Source organism: Thamnophis elegans, chromosome 16, assembly GCF_009769535.1.
Source record: "Thamnophis elegans isolate rThaEle1 chromosome 16, rThaEle1.pri, whole genome shotgun sequence".
In the NCBI taxonomy this organism is placed as follows: domain Eukaryota; kingdom Metazoa; phylum Chordata; class Lepidosauria; order Squamata; family Colubridae; genus Thamnophis; species Thamnophis elegans.
The window spans coordinates 32,942,811-32,962,728 of NC_045556.1; the positions used below are offsets into that span (position 1 = coordinate 32,942,811).

Genomic DNA, 19,918 nt, shown 5'->3' on the forward strand with positions numbered 1-19,918 from the left:
GAATGATGGAACTTTTCTTCTTCTGTTGTGGATGCTCTCATTTCAATCAGCGTTCCTTTACGCCTCCGTTTCCTTTTTCTAGATACATATATCTAGAAGGATTATGTGCAGCATAATGCCTAGGACAATATGTATCGGTGTTTGTTCTACGTGGCACCTCTGTGGAACGTGCTTGGGATTGATCCCAACATCCATTGTCGTACATCAACTGTCTCTTGATTTTCTTGCTGGTTGCTCATCTTGCTTCTCCACCTCATGACGCCTGGCTCTCCCCAAGATCTTGACTTCCTAGGAAATGGTTCTTTGCATGTGATGCCCTTTGCACTCTGTGTACGAACCAAAAGACCTGCTACAGGGGGCAGAAGGCCTCTGTGTTTTCCATATTACAACCTACGTATCCGGCAAAAACCCGCATGCCTTCTCGGTCCGAGCTTATATTTGGATACCAGGATATCCAGAACAGACAAAACAAAATCTCCCTCTTCCTTAAGGCTTCCTCGTAAACCATCAAGTGGGATTTTGATGCAGATTCTGGGAGATTCCAGACAATTTTGTGGTCGTTGTTATCTCTGGGAGATTATCTTAAATCCGATTGCATGCCAGAATCTTGGAGGACTAAGGATTATGCCTGATCTGAATGCAAACGCATGCTTTTCAACAAAGCCATAAAGGGTATGAATTCTGAGAAAGCAACCTTTGAACCGCATGTCCGCCTGATGGGAACATGTCTTCTATCTGTGTGTTCTTTCCCTTTTAAGGAACCTGGCCATCTTGCTTCCATGGATCTTGAGCGTTACAGCAGGAAACCTCCCCCTGCTGGCTTTTGCTGGTCCCTTTCTGACAACCTGAACATCTTGCATGTCTCCTTAATTGAGGACACGCCAGCACTCTTTGCCCAGAAGGGTTCACACATGCATCTTCTCATAGTACAGAACCTTCCTTCCCCTTGTCTCCTTTCCCCCTGACCTTGAAGAGGAAAAGGTCTCTCTCCATAGGTCAACCAAACCTCTGAAGGTCAGAATCATGTTCATATTGTGGCATAGTGGACCATGAAACCAGAGTAACAGAACAACAGAGTTGGAAGGGACCTAGAGGGCCTTCTAGTCCAAGCAGGAGATCCTAGACCATTTCAGACAAATCCCTTCTTAAAAGCCTCAATGTTGGACCACCCACAACTTCTGAAGGTGTTCTGCTGGTTGATTGTCCTTGGCATGGCCAATGTTCTCCTAAGCACTCCAGTTGACTCCTAAAGCCCAACAGCAAATCCAAGAACGGCCTGTTGCAGTTCTGTAGGACACTTCCTTCATCGGCTTGTCAGCCGGATCTCCACCCATAATGGTTGTCTCTTTTTCACCCACTTCTCTCTTCAGAACTCAAGCTACAGTTGGGCACATTCACACGCACAAATGCTCGCTTGAGCGAGTTCTCCTGGACTACAAGAGAGGAAGCTTTCGCACACTTGACAGTCAATGTTAGAGGGCTCCGGCGATCTCAGGAGCCTCTGGAGTTGGCAATCTCAGAAGAGGTTCATGACACCTTCATCTCAGGCATGGTAGACTCTTTGGATTATAAGGTTCAAATTTAGGGCACAACCACAGCTTGGGGCCCATCAGGATCCCCTCCTCTCTATGATACTGATAGGTATCCTTGCAAAAAAAAGCATGGTTGGCTTTGTTTCGATTTGTTTCCCATTAGGCATTAACAATTCCAGCACATTTGAGAGCCCTGAGATTCATTCATCTAACAGGGACTCAGGTGGTGGCTCAGTGGCTAAGATGCTGAGCTTGTCGATCAAAAAGGTCGGAAGTTCGGCGGTTCGAATCCCTAGCACCCACGTAACGGAGTGAGCTCCCATGACTTGTCCCAGCTTCTTGCCAACCTAGCTGTTCGAAAGCATGTAAACAATGCAAGTAGAAAAATAGGAACCACCTTTGGTGGGAAGGGAACAGTGTTCGGTGCGCCTTCGGTGTTGAGTCATGTCAGCCACATGACCACGGAGACGTCTTCGGATAGCGCTGGCTCTTCTGCTTTGAAATGGAGATGAGCACCGCCCCCTAGAGTCGGTAATGATTAGCACATAGGAGAACCTTTAACTTTAAGACTCGTCTGTTGAGATTAATGATAGAATCTTTTTTCATCATTTAATGACTCTGTAATCCCTTGCAGGGTGGAGTCTGGGCAACTGTATGGAGCTGAAGGTTTACTGGCCCGATGCCCTTCCCTGTAGCCGATGCGGAGTTTGTTCATCAGATACATTTTCATTGTGCCCTGAGAGAGAAATATCAGCCCTCTACCTAGGATTGAACTCACAGCCTCCTGATTGTGAGCTCCACTTCTAGGCCACCACACCACTCTTGTGTCCTATCAGAATAATATAAAAATATTTGTAGCTTGGACGGTAGATGTTGGTGATGGCTGGTTCTCTGAGTTTGTTGTTTAGCTTCCGGACATTTCGTCACTGGGATAGTGACGTCCACAGTGGGATTTCGGTGAAACAAACACTTCAACCGAAGTCCCACTGAGGACGTCACCCAACCTGGTGATGAAACGTTTGTTGTAGCCTGCTGGCATCCAGTGGAGCTGGCAGCAGAGTTGGACAGTAAGGAGGTTGGGGAGGAACATGGGCCAGTCCTGGGGGCTGAGGAAAGCTCAGATGAGGGCTCTGCGTCGGAGACAGAGAGGGGAGTTGGCCAGCAGTGAGGCAGAAGAAGAGTTGAAGCCTGTTCCCAGTGTGCGCATGCGCAGAGCTGCCAGAAGACAAGAACAACTAAGAAAGCAGGGTTGGCTTACGAGTAAACCCACACCTTGGAGGTGAATGGCCCCTTGCATAGGAAACAAAAGAGGAGCGAATGGGAAGGAGCTTTTGCAGGAAACAATTCATTCATTTAGTTGTTTCAAGAGTGGAAAGTTCTATTTGTGATTCTAAGAGACTCAGTGCCAAGTTTTGCCTTGCCCTGCCATTTGGAACTAGTTATCTGGCAGCTCTCCAAGCGAGATAAGGTTCGTGTGGATAAATATTCCTCTGAAGACTCGTCGACTGTGAATGAAAGGGATTCATAGTCATGTAAATAAAAGGGGGACCAAGACTCTGGTTTTGCTTGTTAAGGAAGCCTGTGGCAGAACAACATTCAGAAACTAAACAACAAACTCACAGAACAAGCTACCACGACCATTAATGATCCTGAATTCATGGCAGCCCTTGTGATATATGCTTACTCCGGCTACCAAATGTACTCATTTTGGAATTTGCTCAATCTATTCCATAATTATAACATCCTCATCTGGGTTAACACAATGTGCTCCCCAAACCCAGCCAAAATAACACAAACCGAACTCTGTGTACAGCCCGCCACACCAGACTCCTTCTAATTACAGCCAGTGAGCTCAATGGAGGTCGTGCTGGTTCCCACACTTGGCAACCCACAAATATAACAAGGGACATGAACAACCCAAAGTGAATCCCACAGCCTGGGCATTGCGCACCATTACTTTAATTGACCCCTTCTTTGGTGGTGGTGGGGAGACCTGTGGTTTGTATCCCATGGCCCCCACAACTCAGTCTAACTCAGTCCTCTTATCCCTTCTCCCCTTTCGCAGAAGTGTTGCCCTCACTGGAAAACCTCACGGTTTCCAGGATTAATCCGTACGGGTTTACGGTATCCTGGATGGCATCAGAGGATGCTTTTGAAAGCTTTCTGGTCATCGTGGTGGACTCTGGCAAACTGCTAGATCCTCAAGAATTCCTCCTCCCTGGAAGCCAGCGCCAATTAACCCTTAGAGGTCTCATAACAGGCATTGGGTACGAAGTCCTTCTTTATGGCTTGGTCCATGGCCGTCAAACAAGACCCTTAAACATTGTTGCCTTAACAGGTATTTTTTATTTTTAAATCATGAAACTGGAATGCTCGTCTCTTCTCACCATTGTCTTCCTCCTCTGGAAGGTCTTTTGTGTCTTCTCCATTCACCATGGAACCATGCCTTCCCTTACTGACCCTTTCACTAATATGCCCTCCTTTGTCACCTCTTTCTCTGTTTCCTTCCTGTCTCGCAATGGACCAACATCTTAAAAGCAACGAAGGTGGAGATGTGTCAAATCATTCATAGAACACCGAATAGTAGAGTTGGAAGGGACTTTGGAGGTCTTCTAGTCCAACCCTTTGCTTAAGCAGGCGATCCCATTCCATTTCAGATAAACAATTGTCCATGTCTCTTGAAAGCCTCCAGTGATGGAGCACCCATAACATCTGAAGGAAATTTGTTTCGTTGTTCCTTTGTCATCCTAGCCAAAGTCATATTTTATCAGTCCTTGGGTTTAATATCTCAACTCCGTCTTTGAAAAGCAATGTCTATAAAAGAAGGTCAGGAAAATGATATATCCAGAACGATCAAACTGTGGTTTAGGTTAGCTGCTAACTTCTATACCATTGTATTAGCTAGCTGGCTAAACTTGGGGACCCCATTCCAAAATTCAGTAATCCATCTTCTAAAACCAGCTTGGGATCTATCATCGTGTCCTCTTCATTGTTTCCAATATAAAGGCAAGCTCGCTATCATCTAAAGTTGAACATCATCATACACGTTAACTTGTGTGTTGCAGAAGGTGACAGCTCTTGACCGACCTGGTTTGAAAGAAGAATTTACTTTGGACAGCTTCATCATCCCATCTCAGCTTCGTCTAGTTTAGCGTTGACCTCTCTGATCTTCAGCAGTTCTTCTATCACGAAGCAAGCAACTTAAAGACTTAGTGTGGAATCTTGGATGTTCCGTCACTGAGCCTCAATCCTACAGTGTATTCTGACTATCTTTCTCAAAGTTAAACCCCCTACGTGAGCTCTCCTACTCACCATCCACTCATTCCTGATGGAGCTTCATAGGATCAGGTGGAGCCTAGCTGAGGACATGTAGAAGAATTCACTGCTTCCTTAAGCACAAGCTTCAAACTCTCCACACACTTTTAGAAATGATTAGTACAGATAGTCTTTGACTTACACCGTTCATTGAGTGGCCATTGGAAGTTACAACAGCACTGAAAAAGGGCTTGGAAGGGACCTTGGAGGTCATGTAGTCCAACACCCTGCTCAAGCAGGAGCCCCTATGCCATTTCAGACACAGAGTTTCCCAGTCTCTTCTTAAAAGTCTCCAATAATGGAGCACTCACAACCTCTGAAGGCAACTTCTGTTCCGCTGTTTAATTGTTCTCCCTGTTAGGAAAGTTCTCCTTGGTTCTAGGTTGCTTCTCTTCTGGATTAGTTTCCACCCATTGTCCTGCCTTCAGGTGCTTCGGGAAATAGCTTGAACCCCTTGTCTTCCTAGGAGCCCCTCAAATATCGACTGTCATGTCTCCCCCTCGGGAATGAATGAACATCACTCTTACTACTACCAGCATGTTTCATTTTGCATGGTAGGGGAAAGTGTGGGTTTTACACCTTGGTGCAAGTTTGAATCCCGGGAAGCTCGGCCATGTGGCCTTCGTCTTTTGGTTGGGAATGTATCTTTCTATATTAATCACTGAATGCCTTTTCCTCCCCACTTTTCAAATAGCGGAGTGCTTCTTTTTCCAATCCTCCGGATTTGTGGTCGGAATGCTCACCTCCTAAGCTAACCCGGACTAGATTCTCTATTGGATATTTTTCTTACTTTTCCTCTCTTTTTCCCCTCTGAAAAGGACATTAAAACCCTCCTTTGCCATTGCAGAAGCTGAACCCGAAGTAGATCACCTGTTGGTCTCGGACTCTACCCCCGATGGTTTCCGTCTGTCTTGGACAGCGGACGAAGGAGCCTTTGACAGTTTTGTCCTTAAAATCAGGGATTCCAACAGACTTTTAGATCCTCTGGAGTTCATTGTACCAGGTCATCAACGCACTCAGGACATCCAAGGGCTGAAAGAAGGGACCGAATATTATGTAGATCTCTATGGAGTGATCAGCGGACAGCGTTCCCAGCCCGTAAATGCGATTGCTATGACAGGTACCTCGGTCTGCCTCTGGCTTGTCGGAGAACACAACCACACTGTTTGGCCACATGCATGCCTCTATACATATTTGTGTGTGTGTGTGTCTATTACATTTACAGGTAGTTCTCGACTTACCACAGTTCATTAAGTGACCTGTTCTGACTCCCCTCATTCCACACCAAAGTACACTCCAAGCCAAAGATGAGTTACGGCATTTAATTAACAGACAGACAGGTCCTTGGCAGCAAACCGGCACAGACAAGCTTGGGCAGCAATAAACACAGATAAGGCTTGGCAGCAATCAGCCTGCCAAGCTTCTAACAATGTTCTCTGACATTCGATTCTGTGTTGACTTCTGCAAGAGGGGCATGTGCACAAGTAGTCTTTTTATAGTCTGGAGAGGAGCCTAATGACTACCAGCTGTTGGAGTCTGGTGGCAGCTCCAACACTCCTGCTGGGCCACAACAGTGACCATTCAAAAGTTGCAATGGCATTGAAAAATGTGATTTATGATCATTTTTTCCCCATATTTATGATGGCTGCAGTTCCCAGGGGTCATATGAAAAACGTCTGTGACCTTCTGACATGCAAAGTCCAATAAGAAGCCAGGTTCAAATAACAAGTGTTACTAATTTAACAACTGCAGTGATTTGCTTAACAACTGTGGCAAGAAAGGTCATCAAATGGGGCAAAACTCGCAACAAATGACTCATTTAGCAACAGAAAATTTGTAGTCGATTGTGGTCGTAAGTTGAGGGCTACCTGTATTTTTCCAAGTGATAATGTTGAGCACAATCCTCAGATAATCTCTCAATGCAGACCAGTTCAGAATTCTATTTGTATGTAGCATCACAGATCAAACAAATATGCTTTGCTGCTCAACTGCTCTACTCTCACCATGTGCTTTACTGCTCAATTAACTGTAACAGGAAACGGGAAACTCTACTGAGAACAAAAGAGCATAGAGGATATATCATAGAGCCAAACTTGTAAACGCTGCCATCTACTGGTTGAATACTACTGCAGTTGTTGCATAAAAATACACTCCAACAATGAATTCCAAGGCCCCTTATATACATAGAATTGTGGGATGTTCATTTTTAGTTATTTTAACTCTCAAATTTAGGTACTATCCATCTAACTCTCAGTTATCTAGATTCTCCCTTTTTTGTAGGAGAATATTGTGCTACTTTCCAATCCAGAAAATCTACTTTTTGTATCCGTCTGCTCCAACTTTCACTTAATGTGTGCTATGCTTTAAGTAGCCAAGAATGCTGTTGGCCAACCTCCCAATCTTTTCAACAAGAACTTGTGGGTTGGAGACTCTGTTGTATTGTGCTCACAGTGACAAATAATACAAGCTTTCTTGTAGGCTTTCTCTTTCTAGGGTGCCTTTATTTCTCCTTTTCTCCCTCTTTATGTCTCCTGACCGGACTACCCTTCTTAATCGACTATATTTCAAAGGTTTTCTAATACGCTTTCTTTTCTTTCTTCCTGTACTAAACAAAATGGGCATCAAATGTGATCCTTGTCTAGGCTAAGTGGCATACATAGAAGCGATCACCAGTTTAGGAAAACCCGTGGAATAATTTTGTGGAAATTCCACCCACCCATCCAACCCAAAGAGTATGTTTATTGTTATTTAAATCAGGAGACTCGGAAAGCTTATTTCCCGTAGGGGTAAAGGTAAACGTTCCCCTTGCACATATGTGCTAGTCGTTCCTGACTCTAGGGGCCGGTGCTCATCTCCGTTTCAAAGCCGAAGAGCCAGCGCTGTCCGAAGACGTCTCCGTGGTCATGTGGCTGGCATGACTCAACACCAAAGGCACATAGAACGCTGTTCCCTTCCCACCAAAGGTGGCTCCTATTTTTCTACTTGCATTTTTTTTTACCTGCTTTCGAACAGCTAGGTTGGCAGAAGCTGGAATAAATCACGGGAGCTCACTCTGTTACGCGGCGCTAAGGATTCGAACCGCCGAACTGCCAACCTTTCTGATCGACAAGCTCAGTGTCTTCGCCACTGAGGGACGTTACACATTTTATATCTGTAGGGGTGGGTAATGGTCATTTTAGAGATGGAATCTGGAAAGATTGAGATTTTTGTGCACATCCAACTTGTGCTCTAGAATTATAAACAATGAACAAACAAGCTAACAGTAAACAGCCTACCTAACCACTCATTAACCTGGATGTAGATCTTTCAACCTTATTTCTTCCTGGCAATTTTTTTAAAGTAATCAAGACACTACCATTTGAAATGCAAATATTCCAAATCAAGGATTTTAAATCTTTGTCTATTTGTCTGTCTGTCTCTGCCTCTCTGTCTCTGTCTCTGTCTCTGTCTCTCTCTCTCTCTCTCTCTCTTTCATTTTGGGGGCCATTGAAAGAAAACCTTAATTTGCATTTGGAGGCAGACAAATTAGGAAAGAGGGCAGAAGAAATCTAAGAACATTCCAGCAACATATTTTTTAAAAAAAAAAATTCCCGCATCTTTAAATGTACAGCTACAATGTTTTAAGCTGCCTCTATAACTCAGGGATGACATATAATGCTCAGAATCGAGATGATTCGTTGTCCGAAATAAAGATTATTTGTTTTTCTGCGGTGTTTATTCAGCTCTGGGAATTCCCCCCCCCTGCCAAAAAGTTTACTATTAAAAGTCAAAGCTGAGCTGTCAAGAGACTTTGTTTGCAAACAAAGACTTTTCTTTTATGGAGCTTTGCGTTCTAGTCATAACACTGGATTTAACACAATCTTCACTCTTAGCTCCTGCTCCCAAGAGCCTCTGTGAGTTTGTTTTCCCCAGCTTACCAAACTACTTGAAATGTGTGTTAACTCCTTGGTCTTCGTTTCTGTCACTCTCTGTATACAGCAGTGGGATCCCCGAAGGAAATATCTTTCTCAGAAATAACGGAAAGCTCAGCTGTGGTTAGTTGGAAGCCTCCCTTGACAAGAGTTGACAGCTTCCGAATTTCCTATGGTCCAGAACCTGGAGGTAAGAAATAAAGCTGGCTGACTACCTTGGCTAATCCTATGTTCTGCTTTGAAGTGTAAGCTTCCAGCGGTTTCCCCGAAATTGCCACTGAAATTCCCAAGAGAGGGAGAATCAAGACGAGGCTTGCAAAAAATATCAGCTTTTGTTTATGGCCATTGCAAAAGCTGGGTGACAAAACTATATCCAAAACATGCAAACAAATGCATGTATGGGATAGCCACACCAGTGGTGGGTTTCAAAAAAAATTGGAACCTCTTCTGCAGGTTTGGCCTGCTTTCCGGGTCCACTGGTGGAACCTCTTCTAACCGGTTCGGTAGATTTGACGAACCGGTTCTACCGAACTGGTGTGAACCAGTAGGAACCCACCTCTGAGCCACACCCTGCAAGAGCCACTGAGAGTATTATATGCATTTTAGGCAGATAGAAACAAAGTTTATCCCATCAGAGACAAAGATTCGTTACCAAAAGCGTTCTTTTGTTCAACCTTCTATCTCTGGAGTATTCCCATAGCTTTGTGTAGGGGGTGGCAGACCCTCTTTGCCAAGGGTTTTTTTTTTTTTGGCAGAATGCTTTAAGGATTTATGAGCCAGGAAAACCCCCTAATTTGGTTCCTTTATCTATGGGGCCTGATATTCCCGTGTAGCAATTTCTTCTATGTTTTCAAGAATGTCCCTAGCTTTGAAGCCAAGAATGCGAGACGCAGCAGTGAGATAACATTTACAGTAATGCCATCCAGTATTACAGTCACAATTTGCTAGGCTAGAAAACAACTAATTTCTGACAGTATACAATATTATAAGCAGAAGCCAATATTGATTCATATATTTCAGAAGAATAGGTTGATTCAACTGAGCACAGAATAGCAATAGCAATAGCAGTTAGACTTATATACCGCTTCATAGGGCTTTCAGCCCTCTCTAAGCGGTTTACAGAGTCAGCATATTGCCCCCAACAACAATCCGGGTCCTCATTTTACCCACCTCGGAAGGATGGAAGGCTGAGTCAACCCTGAGCCGGTGAGATTTGAACAGCCGAACTGCAGAACTGCAGTCAGCTGAAGTAGCCTGCAGTGCTGCATTTAACCACTGCACCACCTCGGCTCTATGCTTGTTTATTTATTTTATTTCATTTGTCAAACATGTACGAGATAACAGGTATAAACATGGACATGAGCACATGAAATGAGTACAAATAAATGGGGACAATAGGACAGGGACAGAAGGCGCACTGGTGCGCTTATGCACACCCCCTTTACGGACCTCTTAGGAATGGGGTGAGGTCCACGGTAGACAGTTTGAGGTTGAAGCTGTGGGGGGTTTGAGGATGTAACAATGGAGTCGGGTAGAGCATTCTAAGCGTTGACCACTCTGTGGCTGAAGTCGTATTTTCTGCAATCGAGTTTGGAGCGGTTGGCCTTGAGTTTGTATCGATTGTTTTCCCATGTGTTATTGCGGTTGAAGCTGAAGTAGTCATTGATAGGTAGGACGTTGTAGCAAATAATTTTGTGTAGTACACTTAGGTCAGACCTTAAGCGGCATAGTTCCAGTTGTCAAGCCCAAAATTTCGAGCCTGGTGGCATAAGGGATCCTATTATGAACAGAGGAGTGGAGGACTCTTCCCGTGAAATACCTCTGGACCTGCTCAATTGTATCAATGTCCAATATACAGTGTAGATTCCAGGCAGACGAGCTGTATTCGAGGATCGGTCCGGCAAAGGTTTTGTATGGCCTAGTTAGCAATACAATGTTAACCGAGAAGAAGCTTTGCAAAATTAGGTTAATAACTCTTCGTGCCTTTTTTGGCAATGCTGTTACAGGGAGCTCTGGGGCTGAGAGATAAGTACTCCTAAGTCCTGGACAGAGCGAGGCTCGCCTATTAGGTCTTATCCACCCAACTTGTATAATGCATCACATTCAAGGAAGCGGCTTGCAAAAGGGAAGGCTTTAAGGAACACTGTGACATGAAAAATGTTTGTTTGATTGTCTAAAGAACAACATAAGAGATCCTTGGTGCTCTCCGAGCTTGTTCGTTTTGTTGCAGATGTTTCACAACCCAACTAGGCAATATCATCAGTGTTAGAAAGGAGTGGGGTCTGTGGAGACGAGGAGGAGGAGGAGGAGGAGGAGGAGGAGGAGGAGGGAGAATGTGAGAGCTTGCTCCTCTCTGAGCTTGCTTGTTTTCTTGCAGCTGTTTCATTACCCAAATTAGGTAACATGATCAGGGCTAATTATAACTAGTGCTGATTATGTTACCTAGTTTGAGTAATTATCATCTATTATTTAGTATACGATGAGAACATGGCAAAAGAGACGTAAAGATATACACACAGTATACTTAAGTATATACAAAATTTCTACTGGGATACAGCAGTGGCTGGAGTGGTGCGGTGGCCTACAGGTGGCGCTCTCACCTCACCATCAGGAGGTTGTGAGTTCAATCCTAGGTAGAGGCAGATATTTTTCTCTCTCTGGGCACAATGAGGACATATCTGCTGAACAAAACTCCGCTCTGGTGACAGGTAAGGCATCCGGCCATTAAAACACTCCCTGCTAGCTCTGGTCAGGATAGGAAAATTTATTTATTTTTTAAAAAATACCCCTCGGTGAAAGCCCAAACTGTTTTATTCATCCTCTATTCCAGATGACCTCAAATCTCTAACCGTGGACGGAAATAGGAGTAGAATCAAGCTAGTAGACCTGATCCCTGGCATAAAATACATCGTCAATGTTGTCGCTATCAAAGGATTCGAAGAAAGTGAACCTGTCTCTGGGGCTCTGCTTACAGGTATGTACAGGGGAGAAATCACTGCAATTTACAAATATGCAATACAATAGCAGAGTTGGAAGGGACCTTGGAGATCTTCTAGTTCAACCCCCTGCCTAGGCAGGAAACCCTATACCATTTCAGACAAATGGCTATCCAACAACTTCCAGTGTTGGGGCATTCAGAACTTCTGGAGGCAACTTCTGTTCTACTGATTCATTGTTCTAACTGTCAGGAAATTACGGATCTCTTAAGAAACATGTAAGGTCATGATTGGTTAGAAAAGGAATATGAATAAAAGAATATATATTAAACAACCCAGACAACACACTGCTAAACCAAGGAGGGGAAAAGAGGGGGGAAATAGAACAGTATTAATATATAAATACATATGTTCAAAAGATGATACAATTGGAATTATTGCAAAGTAAAATAAAATGAGGAAGAAGGGATTTAAGATTATTATTTAAATACAGAACTGGGTTTGCTCCAAGGCCCCCCCCCCCCCAAAAAATATACCAGACTGAAGAGGAAAATATGTGAATACAACAATGGAAAGAGGGAAGGAAGAGAGAAGGAGGAGGAGAGAGGAAAGGAGAGGGAAAGAAGGAAAAGTAAAGGAGAGGAAGAAAGGGAGGAAGAAAATATACCAGACTGAAGAGGAAAATATGTGAATACAACAACGGAAAGAGGGAAGGAAGAGAGGGGAAAGGAGAGGGAAAGAAGAAAAAGTAAAGGAGAGGAAGAAAGGGAGGGGTAGCAAGAGGAAGGGAGGAAGAGGGGCGTAGTGGGGGAGAGGAAAGGGAAGAAGGAAAGAAGAAAGTAGAGAAGAAGAGAGGGAAGGAGAAAAGTAGAGGGAAGAAGTCAAGTTGTTGTAAAACAAGATGGATATAAGGGATGGCAGAAAAACAATCCCAATTATACTATTAACATTTGTAGGGGAAGAATTCAATTGTTATAAATGTTCAAAGACAACACATAATATTGATAGTATCGATAAGAATGTATACTTGGGGATGTATGTATAAAAATAAAAAATAAAAATTCAAAAAGAAAAAGAAATGCGTAAGGCCCCCGGTAGACCGATAAGGTAAAAAGGTATGGGGATTAGAGGAACTAACAACAGGATCGGGGTGTTTACTACTTCACTACTCTAGGGCTGAAATCGTTTATCCTGCAATCAAGATTAGAATGGATTCCATTGAGTTTGTATCTATTGATAGCCCTTGTGTTATTGCGGCTGGTTTTTATCCATCTTCATTATTACAAGGGTATGGAGAGGAAGAGGAAGAGGAGAAGAAAAAAGAGGAGGAGGAGGGAGACTTTAAGTCCTTCTTTTCTTTAAATTAGACATACCCAATTCCTGCATCCATCCTTCATATGTTTTAGCCTTAGTGCTCTCTGAGCTTGGATGTTTTCGTGCAAGGTTTTATGATCCAGCTACCCCGTTTCCCCCAAAATAAGACCTCCCTGGATAATAAGCCCAATCCATGCGCTAAAATAAGCCCTCCCCCCAAAAATATGTTTTAGCCTCCAGTCCCCTAATCCTCTTTGTTGCTCTTCTCTGCCGTCTTTAAATGCCAACATTCAGCACTTTTCATTCCTATCCATTTGCGCAGGGAGGGGGTTACTCTTTGAGAGCGGATGGCAAAACAGATGTGGAATCGTTTAAGCAATAAGCTACTCCCTTGGTAACGAGGACGTATAACTCAAACCCTCTTGCCAAGCCGATTCTGCCCGACCCAGACGAGATTTCGCCGGCTTGAATGCAAAGTATGACAGCTTCTTTGATGGAGCACCAAAGAAGCGGCGGGGGGGGGGGGAGGGGAGCGAGGATGAAAAATCGCCCACTGCATTTGGGCCTTCTGTTCAACCCTTCCCACGCAAATCCCCAATCTCTGTTTTGCTTTCCCCAAGAAATGTCTTGGGGTTGGAAAGTCAAACAGAGGAGCTGTCCATGCAAAAGCAGATTGATGAGTTCAGGCTGAACTTTTTAAAGCCACGGGCCTCTTTTTACAAGGGAAAATAAGCCAGGCTGATTTGTGTTTAACATGTTTTTTAAAGTCCTTTGTCCCATTCCTTTATTATTGTTATTTTTTTATTTGGACTACATGTCCATATACTGCAACTTCTTGGACTCCGCACATGTTCTAACCGAGGCTTCCCAAAAGCCTGAAGCAAACTCCTGATCCTGACAAAAAACCCTTTTATTAATTGGCTGTGAATTCTGCTCCTTCACCTCCAGCAGGGAGGATTTACGGTCACAGACTTTATCTGGCTTGGAGAGCTGCCAGGCCGAGATCTGCAGAACTTGGCAAGGAGTCTCAGAGAGTCATGTACCAATTAAGCGAACTAATTGTCCCCTGCAAACACCACTCCCCTTTTGCTCCTCTTTTATTTCCTCTGGGAGGGGCCATTCATCGTCCACCTGTGGCCTTACTCCCAGGTCGACCCCTGTTCTTTAGCTGTTCCCTTCATCTGGCAACTCTGCGTATACGCACACTGGGAACAGGCTCCAGCTGTTCGTCTGCCTCACTGATGTCTGACTCCGAAGGCAGCCAATAATTGTCAGATGGCTCTGGCCCCCTCTCGGCCTCCAACACAGAGCCCTCATCCGAACCTTCCCCAGACTCCAGGACTGGCCCAGGTTCCTCCCCAACCTCCTCATTGCCCGAATCTGCTCCACTGGCTGCTTGGTGGGCCACAACAGCGCGTTCTGGGGCAGCCAGAAGAAATTTAGGAGGAACTACATGGATCCTTCTGTCTTTTTTATTGGGAATCTGATTATTGTAGAGCTGAAGAAGCTTCTCGGATGAGAAGCAAAAGAGCTTCAAAGAAAAACCAGACAGTCCATTTGGTTCTTGGAGAGAGAGCACCTTTGGGATGTATTTCTTGTATGTTCTCTGTGCTCAACCAGGGACTTGTTATTCATTGTAATGGTGTCACTCTCTTTCTAGAACTGGATAGTCCATCTGGGCTGAGGGTAGTAAACGTCACGGACTCCAAAGCTTTAGCAGTTTGGCAACCAGCCCTCGCTGCAGTAGATGAATACCTGATCTTCTATGCAGCAGAAGGAGGTAAGTTCTCATCACTCTGGAGAAAGGCTACAGCTTTATTCCAAGTTGGCCAGCCACTCTTTCCCTCTCTCTCCCTCCCTGCTTCTTGCCCTTTCTCTCTCTCACTCTCTCTCTCCCTCCCCAAAAAACCCCACCAACCTTCCAATGCCATCTTCTACAGATGATAGACCATGCTGAGCCCAGCAGCTCTACTGTTTAGATTAGATTAACAGAGTTGGAAGGGATCTTTGTGGGTCAACTAGTCCAGCCCCCACTTCAAGCAGGAGCCCCTCCACCATTTCTGACCGATGGCAGCCCAGTCTCTTCTTGAAAGCCTCCGGTGATGGAGCTCCCACAACGTCTGCTCCATTGGGGTGATGTGACATCTATTTTTCCCACAATCCAGTGAGGTAGGATAGGATAGGCAATAATGACCGATCCAGAATCATATCTTCTGCAACTGAAAGGAGATGTGGATTTTCTTGGTGGTTCTTAATGTTTTAACCTCTACTGATGCAGCTACTGTGTTAAGTAAAATCAAATTAAATGTCTATTTATTTATCTATCTAATCTAATCTATCTATCTATCTTTCTATCTATCTATCTATCTATCTATCTAATCTATCTATCTATCTATCTATTTATCTATCTATTTATCTAGATAGATCTATCTTTTATTTATCTATCTTATCTATCTTAACTATCTATCTATCTGGATGGATGAATGGATGGATGGATGGATGGATGGATAGATGATAGATAGATTAGATATAGATATAGATATAGATATAGATATAGATATAGATATAGATATAGATATAGATATAGATATAGATATAGATATAGATATAGATATAGATATAGATATAGATATAGATATAGATATAGATATAGATATAGATATAGATATAGATATATAGAATATCCCACAATTATGTATGTTGACAAATGTCATGCTGGAATAGTGTGTGGGGTGCAAAGTATAGGTAGACAGACAGACAGACAGACAGACAGACAGACAGACAGATATACTTTGCAGCCCAAAGACTATTCCAAACTGACATTTGTCAACATCCACAATCGTGGAATGAATGAATGTCTCTTAGAATAAGCAAAGCAAGAGGAACAATTCGTGCCTTGCTCCTTTATCATATGTTTGCCCTTCTCGGTCCTTTAGAGACAGAAGTGACGCAGAGGGTATCCGGCAACACCATGGAATATGATCTCGTTGGCCTTCGACCCGCAACTGAATACACCCTCAGGATTCAAGCTGCCAAGGGCACACAGAAAAGCAGAAGTCTCTCCGCCAAATTTATTACAGGTAACTTGGCTAGCTTTTGTCTCATTTACTGTCGTTGGGTCAAGTTATGACATCTAACCCAGTGCCCCAAAGTAGCCAATGAATTTGTGCTACATTATTGTTGTTGTTGTTGTTGTTGTTGTTGTTGTTATTATACAATTGTATCACAGTGGCCAGTTGTTTTACCGGATTTGGCATTGGTTACTAGTCGGGCCCCACCCAGAGGCCTAGGACGTCGTAACGTATTTTCGTAATATGCGTGCAGATCCAAGCAGTGCGGCTTTTTGCATTTGACTGATGGTGATTTGTCAATTTTTAACTGTTTTAAATGTAATTCCAGTGCTTTTGGAATAGCACCCAGTGTGCCAACTACCACTGGAATTACCACTGCTGGTTTGTGCCATAGTCGTTGAAATATTATTATTATTATTATTATTATTATTATTATTATTATTATTCCATATCCTTCATCGGACGTTGGCAGTCATGTTGACGATTCTATTTTTGTCAACAGCCACAAGAAAAAATGCTGTTGAGTTTTGTCCAAACTGGTCCCTTGGGTTTTAAACCATGATAATTCTTGTTCTGCCTGCACCTTGTTTGCCTTCAATCTCTCCCTGGAGGATTAAGTGAAGGATGGCGTATTTTTCTAGGTGTCGCATCCCATGTCACATGTACCATATATTAGGGGTCCACAATCCGTGTTTGAAACCAGACCACAGGGAAAGAACGGCAAGAACAGACATGTGAAGCTCCACTCGTGACAGCAGAGGGCACTTATGTTCATGCACTTATGTTCTATATACTCTGGGAGGGGCCATTCATTGTCCACATGTGGCCGTACTCCCATGTCGACCCCTGTCCTTTAGCTGTTCCTTTCATCTGGCAACTCAGGCCAGTCCTGGAGTCTGGGGAAGGCTCGGACGAGGTCTCTGCGTTGGAGGCAGAGAGGGGGTCGAGGCTGTCTGGCAGTGATCAGGTGCCTACGGGGCTAGATAGCAGTGAGGCAGAGGAACAGCTGGAGCCTGTTCCCAGTGTGCACATGTGCAGAGCTGCCAGACTAAAAGAACAGCTAAGAAAGCAGGGTTAACTTGGGAGTAAAGTCACAGGTGGAGGGTGAATGGCCCCTCCTATAGGAAATAAAAGAAGAGTGAAAGAGCAGTGGGCTTTTGCAGGAAACAATTCGTTCATTCATTCGTTAGATTCATTTCAAGAGTGCGAAGATCTGTCCATGAATTTCGGCGACTCTGTGCCCAGCCTTTCCTTGCACAGCACCTCATTTAGGAAATATTTACATGGCAGCTTTCCAAGTTAGATAAGGTCTGTGGTTTTAAATACTCCTTTGAAAGACTGTCTGCCAGGCCTTGGCTGAATGGGAATGAGAGGAATTCACATTCGTTTAATAAAAGGGGTTTTGTCAGGACCAGGAATCTACCTCGTGCTTTTTGGGGAAGTCTAGGTCAGAACACAATAAAGGGATCTACTTGAGTAATTCCATGTGTTGTTCTTGGGAACTGATAAGGATGTGGTTGACATGTCCCCCCTAATTAGCCAGATCTTGGTGACCTGTTTCCAGCTAGATTTGTGCTGATGGAGTTCTATCAATCTGATTCCTGTAATCCGTCTCACAATATTAGGTCCTGATTCTCCCAGATCTCTGGCTGCTTCTGATGTCCAGTTTGAAACAGCCGTGCTCACGTGGAAGCCACCCCAGGGCTCTATCACAGGCTACCTCCTGATCTACGAATCTGCTGATGGCAAAATCAAGGTAAGGAAGGATTTAGATCCAGAATTGGTCCTCTCTTACACACAGAACAGGGGTGAAATCCTCCCGGTTCGGCCCAGTTCAGCTGAACCAGTAGGGAAAATTGTCCCTGGTTCTGCAAACTGTAGTAAAAAAAAAAAAGCTTCCTTGGATCGCGCAGCTCAGCTGTGAGAACGGACAGACGGACAGACAGACAGATCAATAGCAATAGCACTTAGACCTATATACTGCTTCACAGCGCTTTTACTGCCTACTATAAGTGGTTTACAGAGTCAGCTTATTGCCCCCAACAATCTGGATCCTCATTTTACCCACCTCAGAAGGATGGAAGGCTGAGTCAACTTTGAGTTGGTCAGGATCGAACTGCTGGTAGTGGGCAGAATTAGGATGCAATACTGCATTCTAACCACCATGCCACCACAGTTGATAGATAGATAGATAGATAGATAGATAGATAGATAGATAGATGGATGGATGGATGGATGGATGGATGGATGGATGGATGGATGGACGGACAGATCAATAGCAATAGCACTTAGACCTATATACCGCTTCACAGTGCTTTTACTGCCTACTATAAGCAGTTTACAGAGTCAGCCTCTTTCCCCCGACAATCTGGGTCCTCATTTTACCCACCTCGGAAGGATGGAAGGCTGAGTCAACCTTGAGTTGGTCAGGATCGAACTGCTGGCAGTGGGCAGAATTAGGCTGCAATACTGCATTCTAACCACCATGCCACCACGGTAGGTAGGTAGGTAGGTAGGTAGGTAGGTAGGTAGATAGATAGATAGATAGATAGATGGATGGATGGATGGATGGATGGATGGATGGATGGATGGATGGATGGATGGATGGATGGATGGACGGACGGACGGACAGATCAATAGCAATAGCACTTAGACCTATATACCGCTTCACAGTGCTTTTACTGCCTACTATAAGCAGTTTACAGAGTCAGCCTCTTGCCCCCGACAATCTGGGTCGTCATTTGACCCACCTCGGAAAGACAAAAGGCTGAGTCAGCCTTGACCCTGGTGGGATTTGAACTGCCAAACTGCAGCTAGCAGTCAGCTGAAGTCGCCTGCAGTACTGCACTCTAACTACTTGCGCCACCTCGGCTTGTACAAGCACTGCTCCAGATCCAAGGATGGGAACGAAGTAAACCTGGGAGAAAAATCACAGCCCCGATTTTTCATCCACCTTCGGAATGGTTGCATGAATGTGCGGGAATGATCCAACCAGCGTCCATCTTCATTCTGGTTTTTTTATTTTATTTTATTTTATTTTGTCTCCTGCTTTTATTTCTCCGGCAGGAAGTGGTCCTGGGGCCAGAATCGACTTCTTACACCTTGACGGACTTGAGCTCCTCCACTTTGTACACGGCAAAGCTGCAGGCCCTGCTCCACACGTTGAGAAGCAACTTCATCCAAACCACGTTCACCACAAGTAAGGGACGAGCATTTCCAAAGAAAGGCGTATCCGCGTTCCTTTCGATGCAGTTATATGGTGAATGGCAGAAACTGTCTAGAGTTTCCGCTGCACTGAAAAAAGGGAATTGTGCAGTTATTTTCACAGATCTGTGTATTTTGATTAACTCCAAACAAATTTTGTCTATTAATGATTAGATCAGGCATACAGGAGACATTTTAGATGCGGTACATTCGCATGAAATCCTTGGACAATAGAAATAGCACATAGACTTATAGACCGCTTCGCAGGGCTTTTACAGCCCTCTCTAAGCGGTTTACAGAGCCAGCAATACTGCATTCTAACCATTGCGCCACCATGGCAAGGAAAAAAGGAAGGAAGGAAGGAGGAAAGGAAAGGGTGAAGGAAGGAAGGAAGGAAGGAAGGAAGGAAGGAAGGAAGGAAGCCCTTAGACTTATATACCACTTCACAGGGCTTTTACAGCCCGCTTTTACAGTGGTTTACAGAGCCAGCCTCTTGGCCCCCAACAATCTGGGTCCTCATTTGACCCACCTCGGAAGGAAGGAAGGCTGAGAGAACCTGGAGCCGGTCAGGATTGAACTGCTGGCAGTGGGCAGAGTTAGCCTGCAATACTGCATTCTAACTATTGTGCCACTAT

At 44.3% G+C, this 19,918-nt stretch overlaps 1 protein-coding gene across 1 annotated transcript in view; it reads left to right on the forward strand.

Moving 5' to 3' along the window:
- Positions 1-19,918, forward strand: part of TNC (tenascin C) — a 50,608-nt gene that overhangs the window by 22,815 nt on the left and 7,875 nt on the right. The window contains 7 exon segments of the mRNA XM_032233618.1: positions 5,695-5,967; positions 8,826-8,948; positions 11,589-11,732; positions 14,669-14,788; positions 15,945-16,088; positions 17,705-17,835; positions 19,146-19,278. Coding sequence (XP_032089509.1) covers positions 5,695-5,967; positions 8,826-8,948; positions 11,589-11,732; positions 14,669-14,788; positions 15,945-16,088; positions 17,705-17,835; positions 19,146-19,278 — 1,068 coding nt within the window.